The sequence below is a fragment of the Pseudophryne corroboree genome, chromosome 7 (assembly GCF_028390025.1).
Source record: "Pseudophryne corroboree isolate aPseCor3 chromosome 7, aPseCor3.hap2, whole genome shotgun sequence".
NCBI lineage: Eukaryota > Metazoa > Chordata > Amphibia > Anura > Myobatrachidae > Pseudophryne > Pseudophryne corroboree.
Genome location: NC_086450.1, coordinates 513,722,102 through 513,742,187, shown reverse-complemented (window position 1 = coordinate 513,742,187; position 20,086 = coordinate 513,722,102). Strand labels below are relative to the sequence as shown.

Genomic DNA, 20,086 nt, shown 5'->3' with positions numbered 1-20,086 from the left:
ATACATTGGGTGAAATCGTGCATTTTCGGGGTGCTTGAAAATCCGATCCGATGCACGTTCCCGTGAGCATCGGTTCGGATCCCCCTAGATCCGACATATCATGAGTGCTGCACTCGTTATATGTCGGATCCCGCAGTAAATAGATAGGATAGTAAAAGATACATCATACGCAAAAGAAAAACTGCATACGATATATCTAATGCTATCTTACCAGCGGGAAGGCTGCTGGAAGGTTGGACGAAATCTTATATGACATGACGGACCGTCATGTCGTATAAGTGTATGGGGCCCTTACGCCTATAGTGTACTAAGAGCCTAATTCAGGTTGGATCACAGAATGTGATCCAACCGCAAAAATGACACACAAAATGCGGGCGCAGCGCCTGTCCTGCGCATGTGCACGCATTTTCTGCGGGGGGGAATGCGAACGCCTCTGCCTGTCAATCAGGCAGAGGCGCTCGCGGGGTGGGGGCAGCAATGCTCCGTTTCCAAGGCGGAGCGGCATGGAAAAGGGTGGTGCGGGCGTGATGGCAGCGGCTGCCACGATCAACTTAATCTTAACGATGAAGTAGAAATTGCGCTGCGATTGCAATTTCTGCTTCATCAGGGGGGGAGGCGGCGGTCAGCATGCGTTCAGAATTAGCAGAATTTGCAATCCTTACTGAATAAGGCCCTGAGTACGCACTTAGTAACTTTGTAGCACGGGAATTAGTATAAAGTCGCAGATTAATGGCGGTGGTGACTGATATTGGAGCGGTCTTTTACCCCACATTGTGTACTTTTCCTTAATCCTTATTCCTCCTTTTTGCATGTTAGTCTGCTGCTTAGGATTAGTGTTTTGGCAGGAGGTCACCAAGCAGGGCTATCTGGCATGGCTAGAGGATAGGCGTTGTGTAGTAGATATAAAGTGGAGGACGTTGTTATGTTACCGTCTGGACCACCCAGATCTGGAGCTGATCACTTGTGGTTTCCTTCTCACAGACATTCTCCAGACCTGCTCTCACGCCCGTCTCTGGGCAGCACATCAACCCCTCGCAATATGTCGCCCGAGTACAGCCTGAGAAAGAGGTAAGTGCTCCTGGAGAAACGTGGCGTTGGCGTTCTTTCTGCGTTTCAGCGTACATTAAAGTAAATTTCTGATTGTTTCAGAGGTAGTGCCTGAGGTGTGCTGTAATGTGAGTGTACTTTGTCTCGGTGCCTGCCCGCGGGAGGGCGCCCGGTGCCTGCCCGTTTCCGTGTGTGGCGGCACCTTTTGTCTGCACTAGTTACCAGCCCATCACAATAACAGTAATGTCAGCAATGGCAGCTGTGCATGCCCGAACGGAGCAACACTTAAATTGCTCCTTTGGGCGCCATCTAGTGGCTGCCGGTGTGCAAAACACTTGCATTCCCCCATAGAGATGAGGTGCAGCGTTAGCCTTTAATTATATAGTGTGTGTGAGGACACTTGGCCAGCATGTCTGTATGTTTGAGTGTATTTTGTATGCATGTCTGTATGTATGTGTGAGTGCACTTAGGGGAGTATCCAGTTGGCCTTGAAAATTTTAGCAAAAAATGTGAGGGATTTTTTTCTTTTTTTTTTTTTTTCTTACATTAAACATTTAGGATCCCGTATCTATGTGTTTTCACGAAAAAACAATGGAGTTTCTAGGGCTTATTATTGTGGATTTTATTTAGCCTGCCTCCGGCAGGTGACTGAGTTACCCAATAACTGTCAGCGTTCAGGGCTAATTGGATAGCCCCCAAGGGATCTATTAGCAGAGGTAACTTACAGCGGATAATTGGATACCACCCTTTGTCTGCGCGTCTGTATAGCAGTCACCTTGTCTGGACCTTTGTTACCTCTTTGCACTGGTTCTGGAAACGGTAGTTTCCCTAGAGCACAGGTTCTCAAACTCTGTCCTCAGGACCCCACACAGTGCATGTTTTCTTTATCATCCACTAGGGGTCACTGGAGTACTCTTGGGATATGGACGGGCGTAGCCGAACAAAGGCACTGAATATTCAAATTTAGGACCCTCCCCCCCTCCATATCCCCAAGTACCTCAGTGTACTTTGCCAGTGTTTTTTCGGTGCTCACAGATGAACATCGGCTTGTGGGAATGAGCCCACATTTCAGAAGATTTTATTAATTTTTTCTTTTTCTTTTTAATTTTTACACTTCCCGTCCCAGTTTCTGAAAAACATGGGTCCGGGATGGTGCCGCTGCAAGGCAGCGTATGGCGTGTCGGTCCTCACAAAGAGCACCCTCACAGCCACAGGCGCTATAAGGCAGCGCATGGCGTGTCGGTCCTCACAAAGAGCACCCTCACAGCCACAGGCAGCCACTGTCTCCTGCAAACTGAACGGAGCTTACAGGAAGAAGCTCCGTCACAGCCAGGATGAGACAGAGAGCTGAAAGGAAGCCTGAAACAGCCAAGATGTGAAGCTGGAGGCTGAAACAGAGCTTGCAGAGAGAAGCCCAGTGACAGCCAACATGTGAAGCTGGAGGCTGAAACGGAGCTTGCAGAGAGAAGCCCCGTCACAGCCAGGAGAAAAGCCGTCACATGGAACAAGGTATGTTAGGGCGGTCAGCTCACGCTGCCGCCCTGCTGTGTGTAAAGTGTGCTGGAGCCGCCGCTGAAGCCGCCGCTGAGGGTCCCACTGAACTACGCGCAGAGCGGCCGCACGTCACTCAGACGCCGGCCGCTCTCACAGCGCTGATTGCCCGGCACCACTACAGAGGCGCCGCCGAGACAGGGGAAGGGCTCCGTGTGATAACAAAGCCGCCCGCTCTGCCAGGAACACCGCACGCCGCTGATGCCGGACACAGGACTGTGTACTGTTGTAGGAAGGCGCTGCCCGCTCTTCCGGACGGTTCCCGGCTATATACAGCGCTCTCCTGCTCCCTGCACTCGATCCCCGGACGCTATATACAGCGCTCTCCTGCTCCCTGCACCCGTACGTTGCAGGTAACATGGGGATGCAGGGGGGGGGGAGGGGAAGTAATGGCCATAGCAGCAGCAAAAGGCTGCATGGGTTACTAAATAGGCTGCTCAGCTACCTCACAAGCAGCGCAGCGTTTTAAACAGTGTCATGGGTTATAACACTGTAGACTATGTATATTATATATGTTTCAGCACATTTTTATATAGATGATATATAATGAAGCTTTTTGCTGGCATGATATCAGTATGACCTGTGATTATATGTTTAAGCACATTTGATATATATAATATATATATGAGGCTTTGGCTGGCAATAGGCTATCACTGGCATAGCCTATTGCAGGTTTAACCATATTTTCTGTTAAGGCTGTAAGATAATAGCACTGCAGGCAGTGTTCATATTAATGAAGGCTAACTAAATGCATGTATTTTACTGTATCCTACACCGGTGTTATCACTGTATAATAGGCTATTAAGCCTATAATAACTGTATAATAGGCTGTTCAGCCTATATTAACACTGCAGCAGGTAACCTGTACTGTGATTTTCTGTGAAAGCATGGCATGAGGGCCATTTTAATCATTGCTGTTTTTCCAGCTTATAATTCCAGAACATTCCGCCCATACACCTCTACTCCACAAGGAGGCGCAGGGGTGTTAGTGGGAATTTTTAGTTCAGGATTATTCTAGAACATTCCTGCCCTACATCTTTAAGCCACCAGAAGGCGCAGGGGTGTTGGTAGGAATTTGGTTCGGGTTTCATGCCCATGTGAACTGCTTTTCACATAAAGAACATTTTAGTTTCCTAATAAATATGCTGTTCAGCAATAACATATATATATAGATATATATGCCATATAATAACTTTATTAAGTCGTGCAAGTGTCTGTTTGTTGCCTATTATGATGTCTGTCTACATAGCGGATAAGGCTCTAGTGCAGACTAAAATTGTTAACATTGGCAATTCAAATTAAAACAGCGGTAATCGGAGTCTCGGAATGACTCCGCCAGCGCTAACAAAAGACAGTCTTTCCAAAGGGCCAATTTTCCTTTGGGTACCAGAGTGTTTATTTCACTGGTCTTATAATTTAATGCACGATTCTATGTCAAATCTCACACAGATAACTACGAGTGAGAAGGGTACATTAGTCCAGCACGCAGATAGTGCGGGGTTTTGGACAACCATACATAATCGTTTCCAAAAGGACGCGATCCGCCATTGGTATATGCGTTTCTGTCAAACATTATAAAAACCCCATTGGGTCACTAGAATCTATGTATGAAACCATGCCGATCACTGTTAAAAGAAGCTGCAGAGTATATCTGTAAGGCTTCTGCTAACGCCGGTTATTTTCATGGTCGCTAGTTAAGCGCGACAAGGCCAGAGCTTGTTTGCTCCTACATTTGATATACTTGTAACGGCATTTTATCCCTTTAGGATATTCAGCCATTAGCGCATACAGTATACTTGTAACGGCGTTTTATACCTTTATACGAAACAGTCACGCTTTGTAACGACATGACGTTACAGTCAGCAAGCCAGTGGTTTGATGACCTCTTTTACAATTGTGGAAGCGCGTCTTTTCATGTTACATTTGCGAGGTTTCAGGACTTCAACTCATATATGTCTCAGCTATTTACAGCTTAGAGTACAAAACTGCTTCTGTCGAACGGTTTGGCAGGTTGTCATTTAGTCTTTGCTGGGTTATAAACCAGGCAATAGTACGCCAACACAGTCAGAGTTACTTATTCTCCTCTGTTTGGGCAAAACCAAACAGCTCCGTTGCAATATCAATCAGCAAGTCATTTACTACAGTTAGAAAATGGATTTTCTGCAGTTAGTTTTTGCTTATTGGAGCCACAAAATTGTATAATTGCATTTGATCTTCACAATGCGTATTTACCCAGTCCGGTTTCTTCATCACAGGTTCTAGCGTTTGCAAATCGCCACAACCATTAACCATTTCATTTCTACCGTTGCTTATCGCTCCCGGTATTTACCAAAGTGATGTTGGGATGATAGCTCATCTCACATAAAAACTATGTATCAACAAAGTTCCTCTAGCTTGCGCTACTAAGGTATACTGCGGTAGCAGATCAAGTTCGAAAACAATCGCATCTAAGTCTGTCTAAACGATGTCAATTCCTAGGTAACATTATGAATACGGTAAATCAAATACTTTTACCTACTACACCAGCAAGAACAAAAGTACACGCACACTAGCGGTACATTGGTGTATTCATCTATTAAGAATAAAGATGTGTTTTCAATTTAGTTCGCCACCCTTCACTCGCGTACCCACAGAGGGACAAGGGTGCATATACTCTGGACGACAGTCACAGAGAGTCAGGATTTGTAGTTAAAATCAACGCAAAGGTTCTAAAACACGACAGATTGCTGTCGATAAATGTCCTAGAACTCTGTGCATTTTACAATGCAATAAATGATTCACTTTCAGTCTGACCAGGGATAGACTCTGGTTTCTCTTCAGAACGAATAAATCTTTCGCTTTTTACTAAAGATTTTCGTGGAGAGAAACAACCGTGAGTTTCATGTAATTTTGTTTTTTCATGCCTGGCTCACGCTGGCCTTAAGCAGTCAAACGAAGCAACGGCAGTTGCATACACAACAACCAGTGAGAACCAAGAAGCCGCATGGCAATGCGGCAGGTAACTCAAATCTTCAATGGCTCAGAACGCCATTATGTGAAAATGTCAAGAGATCAATCCGTGAGTGGACATCTGTTAGACAGATGATCTCACCCGTCAGCATTTGGATCTTCAAGACTGGACATTAAATCCAGAGGTGTTTCATATCTGAGTCCACAGAAGGAGGTTACCCTCAAGTATACATGATGGCATCTCGCCACAATTACAAAAGCTCAGTATGTGTACAAAACAGATCACAAGGGCAGTGGCGGTGAAGTCTCTCACATTCATGGGGTCATTCAGCATCGTGTATCTGGCTCCGCCATTTTCCGTTTCTCTCTCCGTTGCCAAAACGGATCAGAAGACAGTTCGTCACAGTCATACTGGTGGTATCTCATGGATTTCGTAGAAGTTTGCTTCTCGAATTTTCAAGGAATACTTGCACACGATCTTGGCCCGCTCATAATACGTCCAACCTGTTACATCAGGGAACGTTCTTTTACCCATACTTATCTATATACTTATTATCTATGTACCGCAGCTGCGGTTGACGGGGTGAGGGTTCAGACCGCCCTCTTAAAAAATAGAGCATTACAGTATCGGTTATACCAACCATGTTACGAAATAGTAAGCCGCTTAAGGCAGCTCATTATTAAAAAAATTTAGTGTGTTTACATAGGTTGTAAACCTCGGAAGTTTCCAACATCATACTTCAAGTTACCCGTATTCTGTTAAACAGGGTGGGATGGAAAACTGCGTTCATCTGCACTAAGTGTGCAGGTATCTGTGTGGTAAACGTATTTTCAAAGACGTTTGCCTCTATTTGCGTCTGTAAACATCTTTCTACAAGGTGTCACCAAAGTTCAGACTCTATTTATCCCACCTACAGCGCCAGGCGATTTGAGGTTGGGTTCAGATTTATTACAGTTTTCATATTTTGGAACCCTTTCAACAAATGGGAATTAAGTTTCATATTTTTTGAACCCTTACAACAAATGAGAATTAAGTTTCTCACTTTGGAAAACATTTTTCTTCTAGCCTTGTCGTCGGCAAGGGTGCTTCGGCAAGGGTTTTGTTTTCATATTTGGGTGCCTTGTATTCCAAGCCACCGTATTTGAGTTTCTCATGACAAAGCAGATCTTCGGACGAAATCCGCTTTCGTATTCTTCACATCAATATACCAATAGTGGTTCCTGTGGGGACAGCACATTCTAGAATTCTGAATGTGGTACACGCATTACGCGTTTATATATGTACCGAACGTCTACAGTACGTGATATGAATACGTTGTTTGTTCTATATGATACTGCGAACTGGGGTTAGCCAGTTTCTCAGCAGACATTATCCAGTTGGATAATAATGACTACAAGTCAGGCTTACTTTAAGGCTAAGTTACAATCGCCTACGTCAGTAATAGTTCATCCCACAGGTTCTGTGGGAATGTCAGACCCAGCGGGTCGTGGAGCGTCTACGACGCGGCTACATAGCCTTCAGTGCACCACGTTTGTGCACTTTTACACGTTATGAATGGTGGCGCCGTCAGCATCTAGCTTTGGCTGCCTACTGTTACAAGTATCAAACAGCTCTCCCGCCCACGAGGGAAGCTTTGGTACGTCCCAAGAGTACTCCAGTGATCCCTAGTGGATGATAAAGAAAATAGGATTTTGGTACTTACCAGGTAAATCCTTTTCTTTGAATCCATAGGGGGCACTGGACGCCCACCCAGAGCAGTTTTACCTGGGTTGTTTTAAGCTCAAGGGAGCTTAGGGTAACAAGTTTACTTCATTGATATTAAGCTCAGAGGAGCTTATAATAACACATTTTCACCGATTGGTTCAAATTATAAAGTTCTATCGGTTATGGGGTCAACTGTTTAGTTGACAGTAAGGTTATGGGTCAACATTGTTGTTGTCCGTTATGTTATGGTTATGGTGTCAACTGTGTAGTTGACAATAAGGTTATAGGTCAACTTTGTTGTTGTCCGTTATGTTATAGGTATTCTCCATTGTCAACCTCTCTATATCCTGTTCGCTCAGTAAAAAACACTGGCAAAGTACACTGAGGTACTTGGGGATATGGAGGGGGGGAGGGTCCTAAATTTGAATATTCAGTGCCTTTGTTCGGCTACGCCCGTCCATATCCCAAGAGTACTCCAGTGCCCCCTATGGATTCAAAGAAAAGGATTTACCTGGTAAGTACCAAAATCCTATTTTCCAGGTCTCCTCACAGAATCGCATGTGAAATATTTAGCTCCACCTGTGGACCTTTTAAAATGTCAGTGAGTAATTAATACACCTGTGCACTTGCTGGGGTTACCTGCAAAACATGCACTGTGTGGGGTCCTGAGGACCGAGTTTGAGAACCACTGCCCTAGAGTGAACTCTTCCCTGAGCTGCGGCAAGGTGTGCACCCAGCACCTGATACTTCCTCCATAGCCATGTCACCGCACGTAGCACGTTGTCTGAAGGAGACTGCAGATCTCTGTCCCATTCATGCTGGACGTGATCTGCTCGCCGGGCCAGGAAGTGTGACCCCCAGATCAGATGCTAGTCCTGCTACTCGTGCCGCGTGGGGCCAGCTAAGTGCGGGAAGCATATTAACCACCTGGGGGAAACTGGGGTGTACCCTGGTCTATAACAATGGTTAGGTAGGTGGTACGTGTCATAGTAACAGCCACATGAACGGCAGGACCCAGGGTTTCCCAGCAGAACATTACTCAGAGCATCACATTGCCTCCGCCATCTTACCTTCTCCCCATAGTGCATCCTGGTGCCATCTCTTCCCCAGTAAACGATGCACGCGCACCCAGCCGGTCACATAATGTAAAAGAATTGTAGGCACTCTGGTGGATGGGTCAGCATGGGCACTCTGACCGGTGTGCGGCTCTGCAGCCACATACGCAGCAAGCTGCGATGCTCTGTGTGATCTGACACTTTTCTATCATAACCCGCAATAACTTTGTCACCAGTGTGTACTACAATAGCTCTTCCGTGGGATAGCACCAGACGGGCCAGCCTACACTCCCCACACGCATGATCCTTGGGCACCCATGAAACTGTCCAGCCGCCCTACTCTGGCCCGGCCACCCAGCCGCCCTACTCTGGCCCGGCCGTCCAGTCTGATCCAGCAGAAACAAATCTATGTAGCAACAGCTTTGCCTTGGGTCAGTAGGGCTATTGCCAAACGATGTGGGTAATTTGGATGGGCCGCTGCCTGGGCGGTGGACAGAGTCCTTGTATTTCTCTTACGTCCTAGAGGATGCTGGGGACTCCGTAAGGACCATGGGGATAGACGGGCTCCGCAGGAGACATGGGCACTAAGAAAGAACTTTAGGTATGGGTGTGCACTGGCTCCTCCCTCTATGCCCCTCCTCCAGACCTCAGTTTATTACTGTGCCCAGAGGAGACTGGGTGCATTACAGGGAGCTCTCCTGAGTTTTCTGGAAAGAAAGTATTTTGTTAGGTTTTTTATTTTCAGGGAGCCTGCTGGCAACAGACTCCCTGCATCGAGGGACTGAGGGGAGAAAAACAGACCTACTTTAATGTTAGGCTCTGTTTCTTAGGCTACTGGACACCATTAGCTCCAGAGGGAATGGAACGCAGGTCTCACCCTCGCCGTTCGTCCCAGAGCCGCGCCGCCGTCCTCCTCGCAGAGCCGGAAGATAGAAGCCGGGTGAGTATGTGAAGAAAGAAGACTTCAGATCTTCATAGAGGTAACACACAGCGGTTACGCTGTGCGCCATTGCTCCCACACAGCGCACACACAGCAGTCACTGTAAGGGTGCAGGGCGCAGGGGGGGGGCGCCCTGGGCAGCAATAAGGACCTCCAACTCTGGCTATAATAGTGTTATACAGGCTCTGCACTGTATATATGAGTCCCCCGCCAGTTTTTGAAAATTTTCAGCGGGACCGAAGCCAGTGCCATTTTCTCCACAGCACACTGCTGAGAGGAAGCTCCCCGGACTCTCCCCTGCTTACCACGGTGAAAGAGGGTTTTTAAGAAGGGGGGGACACACATAATTTGGCGCAAAAGAGGTAAAACGGCGCTATCTGGGTAAACATATTGTGTTTTTTCCTGGGTCATTGACGCTGGGTGTGTGCTGGCATACTCTCTCTCTGTCTCTCCAAAGGGCCTTGTGGGGGAACTGTCTTCAGATAAGAGGATTCCCTGAGTGTGTGGTGTGTCGGTACGCGTGTGTCGGCATGTCTGAGGTAGAAGGCTTTCCTAGCGAGGAGGTGGAGCATATGAATGTGGTGTCTCCGTCGGCAACGCCGACACCTGACTGGGTGGATATGTGGAATGTTTTAAGTGCTAATGTGAATTTATTGCACAAAAGGTTGGACAAAGCGGAGTCCAGGAATTATGCAGAGAGTCAGGCCCTGCCTGCCCCTATGTCGCAGGGACCTTCGGGGTCTCAAAAGCGCCCACTATCCCAAATAGTAGACACTAATACCGACACGGATTCTGACTCCAGTGTTGACTATGATGATGCAAAGTTACAGCCAAAATTGGCTAAAAGTATTCAATATATAATTATTGCAATAAAGGATGTTTTGCATATCACAGAGGAACCCCCTGTCCCTGACACGAGGGTACACATGTATAAGGAAAAGAAACCTGAGGTAACCTTTACCCCTTCTCATGAGCTGAACGAGTTATTTGAAAAGGCTTGGGAATCTCCAGACAAGAAACTGCAGATTCCCGAAAGGTTTCTTATGGCGTATCCTTTCCCGACTAAGGACAGGATACAGTGGGAATCCTCCCCAAGGGTAGACAAAGCGTTGACACGCTTATCCAAAAAGGTAGCACTGTCATCCCAAGATACGGCGATTCTCAGGGATCCTGCTGATCGCAAACAGGAGGCTACGTTAAAGTCCATTTACACACACACTGGTACCTTACTCAGACCGGCGATAGCGTCGGCTTGGGTTTGTAGCGCTGTAGCAGCGTCGACAGATACCTTATCGGCGGAATTGGATACCCTGGATAAGGATACCATTTTATTGACCCTGGGTCTTATTAAAGATGCTGTCTTATATATGAGGGATGCTCAAAAAGACATTGGCCTACTGGGTTCTAGAGTCAACGCTATGTCGATTTCTGCTAGACGAGTCCTATGGACCCGGCAATGGACAGGTGATGCCGATTCAAAGAGGCATATGGAGGTTTTATGGAAACAAAATGTGTCGGGATGGTCTTAACTGGCGCTGAGCTGCTTAGGTGTAACAGATTTCTAAATAAATGTCACCACATTTAAAACAAGAAATAGAAAACCAGCGATTTGAAATACTGTCAAACACCACTAGCGCTAAGGTAAAATATCACCATAACATCCCTTTAGGGCTGAGTAACGAATCCTTTTCCTCTCAGGTGTGTCTCCCGTTCAAGTAGACAGTTTCGGATTCTCAGATATGGATGTCATAGAAAAGATAAAATAAACAACCAATGTGTAGTATGTAATATCACAGGCTAATGGTATACATGTGATGTCCTAAGGTGGATGAAGTAGATTCAGAGCGTACCCCACTCACACTGAAAGTGGAAATTTCAAACGTATCAAGGTTTCTTTTATGGCAGTATCCTTCATTTATTCATATAGCAACCGGTGTATCAAGGAATAGGGTCACACTCGGACTTAATAATAAAAAAAACTCTTGTAGCAGACAGGAGATGCGTACCCCAACACTCACACTTTGTAGGTGGGCTGTAAACATATAAAGGTATCTTTCTCCCCGTCAAGGGTAAGTTGAAACAAATGCGTACCGCAACTCACAATCTGAAATACTGTATGACTCCTATCAAGGTATCTTTCAATTTTCGTGTGAAGATAACCACTGGGAAGTTCTAGTGTAGTCTCCGGCGTAGGTCATAAAGAAATAGAAACAAACCAGTGTGTGACCGATTGCATCTATCAAAAATGTATAGCAATTTCCTCCTAGTATGATATCCACCGATTTCAAACACCCTTCAGCACATATGAGCTAATGCGTACCCAGACACTCACACTCTGAAGGTGGGTGGTAACCATATAAAGGTATCTTTTGCGCCTCCCAGCGTAATTAATGGTAGTTAATGTTGCGTACCCTGACTCACAATTTGATGTGTTTAGAGGACTCCTATCAAGGTATCTTTAGACTTCAGATGACCCATGCAGTTTTAAGTATTCAGATCATGTATTTCTCCGTTAACCCCAAAAAAAAGGAAAAATATAGATGCTCTTACCACAATGAGTAAAAGAAAGGGGTTACAGATTTTATTTAACAATACACGCCATAAAATAGAAGTAGGGACAACCATGCACAAAAGTGCACTGGGTAAATACACATGGATAAAAATGGCAAAGAGAGATGACACGCTCTTGCAAAAAAACTTTCCTTAAAAAGTGAAACAACAAGATACAAGATAAAAAGTATAAGATAAAAAAATCCGGATAAAACAGCTACTCACACTCCTGTAAATCAACGCGTTTCGGCCCACATCTGGGCGTGTATTGTATTGTTAAATAAAATCTGTAACCCCTTTCTTTTACTCATTGTGGTAAGAGCATCTATATTTTTCCTTTTTTGGGGGGTTAACGGAGAAATACATGATCTGAATACTTAAAACTGCATGGGTCATCTGAAGTCTAAAGATACCTTGATAGGAGTCCTCTAAACACATCAAATTGTGAGTCAGGGTACGCAACATTAACTACCATTAATTACGCTGGGAGGCGCAAAAGATACCTTTATATGGTTACCACCCACCTTCAGAGGGTGAGTGTCTGGGTACGCATTAGCTCATATGTGCTGAAGGGTGTTTGAAATCGGTGGATATCATACTAGGAGGAAATTGCTATACATTTTTGATAGATGCAATCGGTCACACACTGGTTTGTTTCTATTTCTTTATGACCTACGCCGGAGACTACACTAGAACTTCCCAGTGGTTATCTTCACACGAAAATTGAAAGATACCTTGATAGGAGTCATACAGTATTTAAGATTGTGAGTTGCGGTACGCATTTGTTTCAACTTACCCTTGAAGGGGAGAAAGATACCTTTATATGTTTACAGCCCACCTACAAAGTGTGAGTGTTGGGGTACGCATCTCCTGTCTGCTACAAGAGTTTTTTTTATTATTAAGTCCGAGTGTGACCCTATTCCTTGATACACCGGTTGCTATATGAATAAATGAAGGATACTGCCATAAAAGAAACCTTGATACGTTTGAAATTTCCACTTTCAGTGTGAGTGGGGTACGCTCTGAATCTACTTCATCCACCTTAGGACATCACATGTATACCATTAGCCTGTGATATTACATACTACACATTGGTTGTTTATTTTATCTTTTCTATGACATCCATATCTGAGAATCCGAAACGGTCTACTTGAACGGGAGACACACCTGAGAGGAAAAGGATTCGTTACTCAGCCCTAAAGGGATGTTATGGTGATATTTTACCTTAGCGCTAGTGGTGTTTGACAGTATTTCAAATCGCTGGTTTTCTATATGGAGGTTTTACCTTACAAGGGTGAGGAATTGTTTGGGAAAGGTCTCTCGGACCTGGTATCCACAGCTATGGCAGGTGAATCACATTTTTTGCCTTATATTCCCTCACAGCCTAAGAAAGCGCCACATTATCAAATGCAGTCCTTTCGGTCAAATAAAAACAAGAGAGTACAAGAATCGTCCTTTCTTTCCAGAGGTAAGGGCAGAGGAAAAAAGCTGCCAACCACAGCTAGTTCCCAGGAGTAGAAGTCTTCCCCGTCCTCTACAAAATCCACCGCATGACACTGGGGCTCCGCTGAGGGAGTCCGCCCCAGTGGGGGCACGTCTTTGACTTTTCAGCCATATCTGGGTTCACTCACAGGTGGATCCCTGGGCAATAGAAATTGTTTCCCAGGGTTACAAGCTGGAATTCGAAGAGGTGCCTCCTCGCCGCTTTTTCAAATCGGCCCTACCAGCTTCTCCCCCAGAAAGGGAGATAGTTTTAAATGCAATTCACAAATTGTGTCTTCAACAGGTGGTGGTCAAAGTTCCCCTGCTTCAACAAGGGAGGGGGTATTATTCAACCCTATTTGTAGTCCCGAAACCGGACGGTTCGGTCAGACCCATTCTAAATTTAAAATCCTTGAACCTATACTTGAAAAGGTTCAAGTTCAAGATGGAACCGCTCAGAGCGGTCATCGCCAGCCTAGAAGGGGGGGATTTTATGGTATCCCTGGACATAAAGGATGCATACCTTCATGTTCCCATATATCCACCTCATCAGGCGTACCTGAGATTTGCGGTACAGGATTGTCATTACCAATTTCAGACGTTGCCGTTTGGGCTTTCCAAGGCCCGAGGATTTTCACCAAGGTAATGGCGGAAATGATGGTGCTCCTGCGCAAGCAGGGTATCACAATTATCCCGTACTTGGACAATCTCCTCATAAAAGCGAGATCACGAGAGCAGTTGTTGAACAGCGTGTCATTTCACTGAAGGTGTTACAGCAACATGGCTGGATTCTCAATATCCCGAAGTCACAGTTAGTTCCTACGACTCGTTTGACCTTCTTAGGCATGATTCTGAATACGGACCAGAAAAGGGTTTATCTTCCGATAGAAAAGGCCCAGGAACTCATGACTCTGGTCAGGGACCTGTTGAAGCCAAAACAGGTGTCAGTGCATCACTGCACTCGAGTTCTGGGAAAGATGGTGGCATCTTACGAGGCCATTCCCTTCGGCAGGTTCCATGCGAGGACCTTCCAATGGGACCTACTGGACAAGTGGTCCGGGTCACATCTACAGATTCATCAGTTGATCACCCTGTCCCCCAGGGCAAGGGTGTCTCTCCTGTGGTGGCTACAGAGTGCTCACCTTCTAGAGGGTCGCAGGTTCGCCATTCAGGACTGGATTCTGGTAACCATGGATGCGAGCCACCGAGGTTGGGGAGCAGTCACACAGGGAAGGAACTTCCAAGGTCTTTGGTCAAGCCAGGAGACTTGTCTTCACATCAACGTCCTGGAGCTGAGGGCCATATACAACGCCCTTCGTCAAGCAGAGACTTTGCTTCGCGATCTACCGGTTCTGATTCAGTCAGACAACATCACTGCAGTGGCTCATGTAAACCGCCAAGGCGGCACAAAGAGCAGAGTGGCAATGACCGAAAGCCACCAGGATTCTTCGCTGGGCGGAAAATCATGTAAGCGCACTGTCAGCAGTGTTCATTCCGGGGGTGGACAACTGGGAAGCAGACTTCCTCAGCAGACACGATCTACATCCAGGAGAGTGGGGACTTCATCAGGAAGTCTTCGCACAGATTGCAAGTCAGTGGGGACTGCCCCAAATAGACATGATGGCGTCCCGCCTCAACAAAAAACTACAGAGATATTGCGCCAGGTCAAGAGACCCTCAGGCGGTGGCAGTGGACGCCCTGGTGACACCGTGGGTGTTCCGGTCGGTCTATGTGTTTCCTCCTCTTCCTCTCATCCCCAAGGTGTTGAGAATCATAAGAAAAAGAGGAGTACAGACAATTCTCATTGTTCCAGATTGGCCGCGAAGAGCCTGGTATCCGGATCTGCAGGAAATGCTCACAGAAGATCCGTGGCCTCTTCCTCTAAGAAAGGACCTGTTGCAACAGGGGCCCTGTCTGTTCCAAGACTTACCGCGGCTGCGTTTGATGGCATGGCGGTTGAACGCCGGATCCTAGCGGAAAAGGGCATTCCGGCTGAGGTCATTCCTACTCTGATAAAGGCTAGGAAGTATGTGACAGCTAAACATTATCACCGTATATGGCGGAAGTATGTTTCTTGGTGTGAGGCCAGGAATGCTCCTACGGAAGAATTCCATCTGGGCCGTTTCCTTCACTTCCTACAAACTGGAGTGAATTTGGGCCTAAAATTAGGCTCCATTAAGGTTCAGATTTTGGCCCTATCCATTTTCTTTCAGAAGGAATTAGCTTCTCTCCCAGAAGTACAGACTTTTGTGAAGGGAGTGCTGCATATTCAGCCTCCTTTTGTACCTCCGGTGGCGCCTTGGGACCTTAACGTGGTGTTGAGTTTCCTTAAGTCCCACTGGTTTGAACCACTTAAAACGGTGGAATTTAAATATCTCACTTGGAAAGTGGTTATGTTGTTAGCCTTGGCTTCGGCTAGGCGAGTGTCGGAGTTGGCGGCTTTGTCTCACAAAAGCCCCTATCTGGTTTTCCATGTGGATAGAGCAGAATTGCAGACTCGTCCTCAATTCTTGCCCAAGGTGGTTTCATCTTTTCATATGAACCAACCTATTGTGGTGCCTGTGGCTACGCGGGACTTGGAGGATTCCGAGTCCCTTGATGTAGTCAGGACTTTGAAAATTTACGTGGCCAGAACGGCTCGGGTCAGGAAAACAGAGGCACTGTTTGTCCTGTATGCAGCCAACAAGGTTGGCGCTCCTGCTTCTAAGCAGACTATTGCTCGCTGGATCTGTAACACGATTCAGCAGGCTCATTCTACGGTTGGGTTGCCGTTACCAAAATCAATAAAGGCCCATTCCACCAGGAAAGTGGGCTCTTCTTGGGCGGCTGCCCAAGGGGTCTCGGCATTACAGCTTTGCCGAGCTGCTACTTGGTCGGGTTCAAACATTTTTTCAAAATTCTACAAGTTTGATACCCTGGCTGAGGAGGACCTTATGTTTGCTCAATCGGTGCTACAGAGTCATCCGCACTCTCCCGCCCGTTTGGGAGCTTTGGTATAATCCCCATGGTCCTTACGGAGTCCCCAGCATCCTCTAGGACGTAAGAGAAAATAAGATTTCAAACCTACCGGTAAATCTTTTTCTCCTAGTCCGTAGAGGATGCTGGGCGCCCGTCCCAAGTGTGGACTACTTCTGCAAGACTTGTATATAGTTTTTGCTTACATAAGGGTTATGTTGCAGTTTTCCTCAGTCTCGGACTGATGCTGTGTTGTTTCATACTGTTAACTGGTTCGTATATCCCAAGTTATACGGTGTGAATGGTGTGGGCTGGTATGAATCTTGCCCTTAGATTAACTAAAATCATTTCCTCGTACTGTCCGTCTCCTCTGGGCACAGTTTCTCTAACTGAGGTCTGGAGGAGGGGCATAGAGGGAGGAGCTAGTGCACACCCATAGCTAAAGTTCTTTCTTAGTGCCCATGTCTCCTGCGGAGCCCGTCTATCCCCATGGTCCTTACGGAGTCCCCAGCATCCTCTACGGACTAGGAGAAAAAGATTTACCGGTAGGTTTAAAATCTTATTTTTTCTAGTGACATTTTATTCGGCCATTGAGTTGATAAGGCCATGTACTGGGCGAAGGTTCCAGTATGAATGGTCGACCATGTTATGGTCGACAGTCATTATTATGTCGGCCACTATTGGTCGACGTGGACAAATGTTCAACACATGAAAGGTCAACATGAGTTTTTTAACCTTTTTTTTGGTGTCTTCTTTGCATAAAGTGACGGGGAACCCCAATTAATGCACCGCGTTCGCTCGCTACACTACCGCTGCGCTCGGCACAGATTACCGTTCCCTATGGTAGTCCACGTGGATCATAAAGTATGAAAAAGTTCCCCAAAATAAAAAAAAGTGAAAAACTCATGTCGACCTTTTCATGTGTCAACTTAATGACTGTTGACAATAGCATGGTCGACCATCCAAACGGATACCCTGGGCGATGTGTAGGAACTGTTCTACCAGAAGCAATGGGGTTCTTATCTTTCTGTGCCCCCACCAAGGGAAGATTGTGTGCTCAGATGTCACGTCATTGCTTTTCACAGAGGATATTCCTGAGTATGCACACCAGGCCCCGAGATTGTGCACTGTGCTTCGGGGGAGCTCATAGATTTCCTCAGGACTTCATTCAAGTATTTCCTATCCAGTCACCTGTAGATCAGGAGAGTTCTCGGACTACGTGAGATGCCATTTGCACCTTGCTGGTCTTTCTCTACTGCCTTTTATATTCTTTAAGCATCTGAGGGTGGGTATGCACTTGTACGATGTCTGCACGACAAATAGTCTACCTCGTGCAGGGTGAACGCACTATTGCGCACTCCCGCAGGACGCATGCGACCTCTTCCAGTCAGCCCTGCTGCACGCCCAGCCGGAAGGTATCGCATCTGATCCGGTGCAGTGTAATGAAGGCCGGAACGAGATTCGCTCCGTCGTACATTATAACAGGCCAGTGTGTACTGACAATCTGGCATGGTGAAAATCACCCTGACCATCTGCCCAATTGGCGGTCATCCAAATGTGTACCTGGCCTTACTCTGAAGATCTGTGACACTATGAAAAAATGAAGTGACGAGTTTTTGCCATCCTATTGGAGTGTCCGTGACAAAGTGTAACCAAACGGATCACAGCTCACATTATGGCAACGGCGATCGTCCCAGCTGACCATGACAAAAATATGTATTCCCCCCGCTTCAGTATGGGGGGAGAATCTTACAGTAGCCTATATAACATTGGCTATTGTGCCCCTATGGATTCAGGGAAAAATGCAGACACTGTGGCAGGATTTGTTGGGATGCATAGTGAATACCCTTGTTCTACAGAAAGTTTTTTAGCACCACTACATGCTAAAAATAGGATTTTGGTAGTTACCCGATAAATCCTTTTCTTTCAATCCACAGGGGGCACTGCTGGTCTAAGCGAAGATCCTGTTGTAGGCCCAACTTGAGCTGTTTTGCTCATGCAACGACAGCCTTGTTAACCCAAACTCCAACTAAAGCAGGTCTTGGCAACACCCCATCTACTGTATACATTGACTTTAGCATAGCTTCTAGCTTATTCCCTGACGGGTCTTTAAGCGTCGTAGCGGCGGGGACTGGAATGGTGACCTTGTTAGAAAGTTTTGACACAGAGGAATCCCCTGTTAGTGGATTTTCCATAGAATACTCCAGTGACCCCTAGTGGATGAAAAATAAAATAAGAATTTACTCACCGGTAATTCTATTTCTCGTAGTCCGTAGTGGATGCTGGGAACTCCGTAAGGACCATGGGGAATAGCGGGCTCCGAAGGAGGCTGGGCACTCCAGAAAGATTTATGACTACCTGGTGTGCACTGGCTCCTCCCACTATGACCCTCCTCCAAGCCTCAGTTAGGACACCGTGCCCGGACGAGCAGACATAATAAGGAAGGATTTAGAATCCCGGGTAAGACTCTTACCAGCCACACCAATCACACCGTACAACTCGTGATACTATATCCAGTTTGACAGTATGAAAACAACTGAGCCTCTCAACAGATGGCTCAACAATAACCCTTTAGTTAACAATAACTATTTACAAGTATTGCAGACAATCCGCACTTGGGATGGGCGCCCAGCATCCACTACGGACTACGAGAAAATAAGAATTTACTTACCGATAATTCTATTTCTCGGAGTCCGTAGTGGATGCTGGGGTTCCTGAAAGGACCATGGGGGGGTAGCGGCTCCGCAGGAGACAGGGCACAAAAAGTAAAGCTTTCCGATCAGGTGGTGTGCACTGGCTCCTCCCCCTATGACCCTCCTCCAAGCCTCAGTTAGGTACTGTGCCCGGACGAGCGTACACAATAAGGGAGGAATTTTGAATCCCGGGTAAGACTCATACCAGCCACACCAATCACACCGTACAACTTGTGATCTAAACCCAGTTAACAGTATGATAACAGAGGAGCCTCTGAAAGATGGCTCCCTACAACAATAACCCGAATTAGTTAACAATAACTATGTACAATTATTGCAGATAATCCGCACTTGGGATGGGCGCCCAGCATCCACTACGGACTCCGAGAAATAGAATTATCGGTAAGTAAATTCTTATTTTCTCTATCGTCCTAGTGGATGCTGGGGTTCCTGAAAGGACCATGGGGATTATACCAAAGCTCCCAAACGGGCGGGAGAGTGCGGATGACTCTGCAGCACCGAATGAGAGAACTCCAGGTCCTCCTTAGCCAGAGTATCAAATTTGTAAAATTTTACAAACGTGTTCTCCCCTGACCACGTAGCTGCTCGGCAAAGTTGTAATGCCGAGACCCCTCGGGCAGCCGCCCAAGATGAGCCCACCTTCCTTGTGGAGTGGGCCTTTACAGATTTAGGCTGTGGCAGGCCTGCCACAGAATGTGCAAGTTGGATTGTGCTACAGATCCAACGAGCAATCGTCTGCTTAGACGCAGGAGCACCCATCTTGTTGGGTGCATACAATATAAACAACGAGTCAGATTTTCTGACTCCAGCTGTCCTTGCAATATATATTTTCAATGCTCTGACAACGTCCAGTAACTTGGAGTCCTCCAAGTCACTTGTAGCCGCAGGCACTACAATAGGCTGGTTCAGATGAAATGCTGACAACACCTTAGGGAGAAAATGCGGACGAGTCCGCAGTTCCGCCCTGTCCGAATGGAAAATCAGATATGGGCTTTTGTAAGATAAAGCTGCCAGTTCTGACACTCTCCTGGCCGAAGCCAGGGCTAGTAGCATGGTCACTTTCCATGTGAGATATTTCAAATCCACATTTTTTTAGTGGTTCAAACCAATGAGATTTTAGAAAGTCCAAAACCACATT

General features: G+C 46.4%; 1 protein-coding gene and 1 non-coding gene across 3 annotated transcripts in view; both read left to right on the top strand.

Annotated features, from left to right (window-relative positions):
* PKMYT1 (protein kinase, membrane associated tyrosine/threonine 1) overlaps positions 1 to 20,086 on the top strand; it is a 118,752-nt gene that overhangs the window by 87,607 nt on the left and 11,059 nt on the right. For both annotated transcript variants that reach the window (XM_063935476.1, XM_063935475.1), the window contains one exon: positions 982 to 1,068. In XM_063935476.1, coding sequence (XP_063791546.1) covers positions 982 to 1,068 — 87 coding nt within the window. The remainder of the gene's footprint in view (positions 1 to 981; positions 1,069 to 20,086) is intronic.
* LOC134946882 (U5 spliceosomal RNA) lies at positions 5,399 to 5,518 on the top strand. The gene has a single exon (XR_010182457.1). It is a non-coding gene; the product is annotated as a U5 spliceosomal RNA (small nuclear RNA).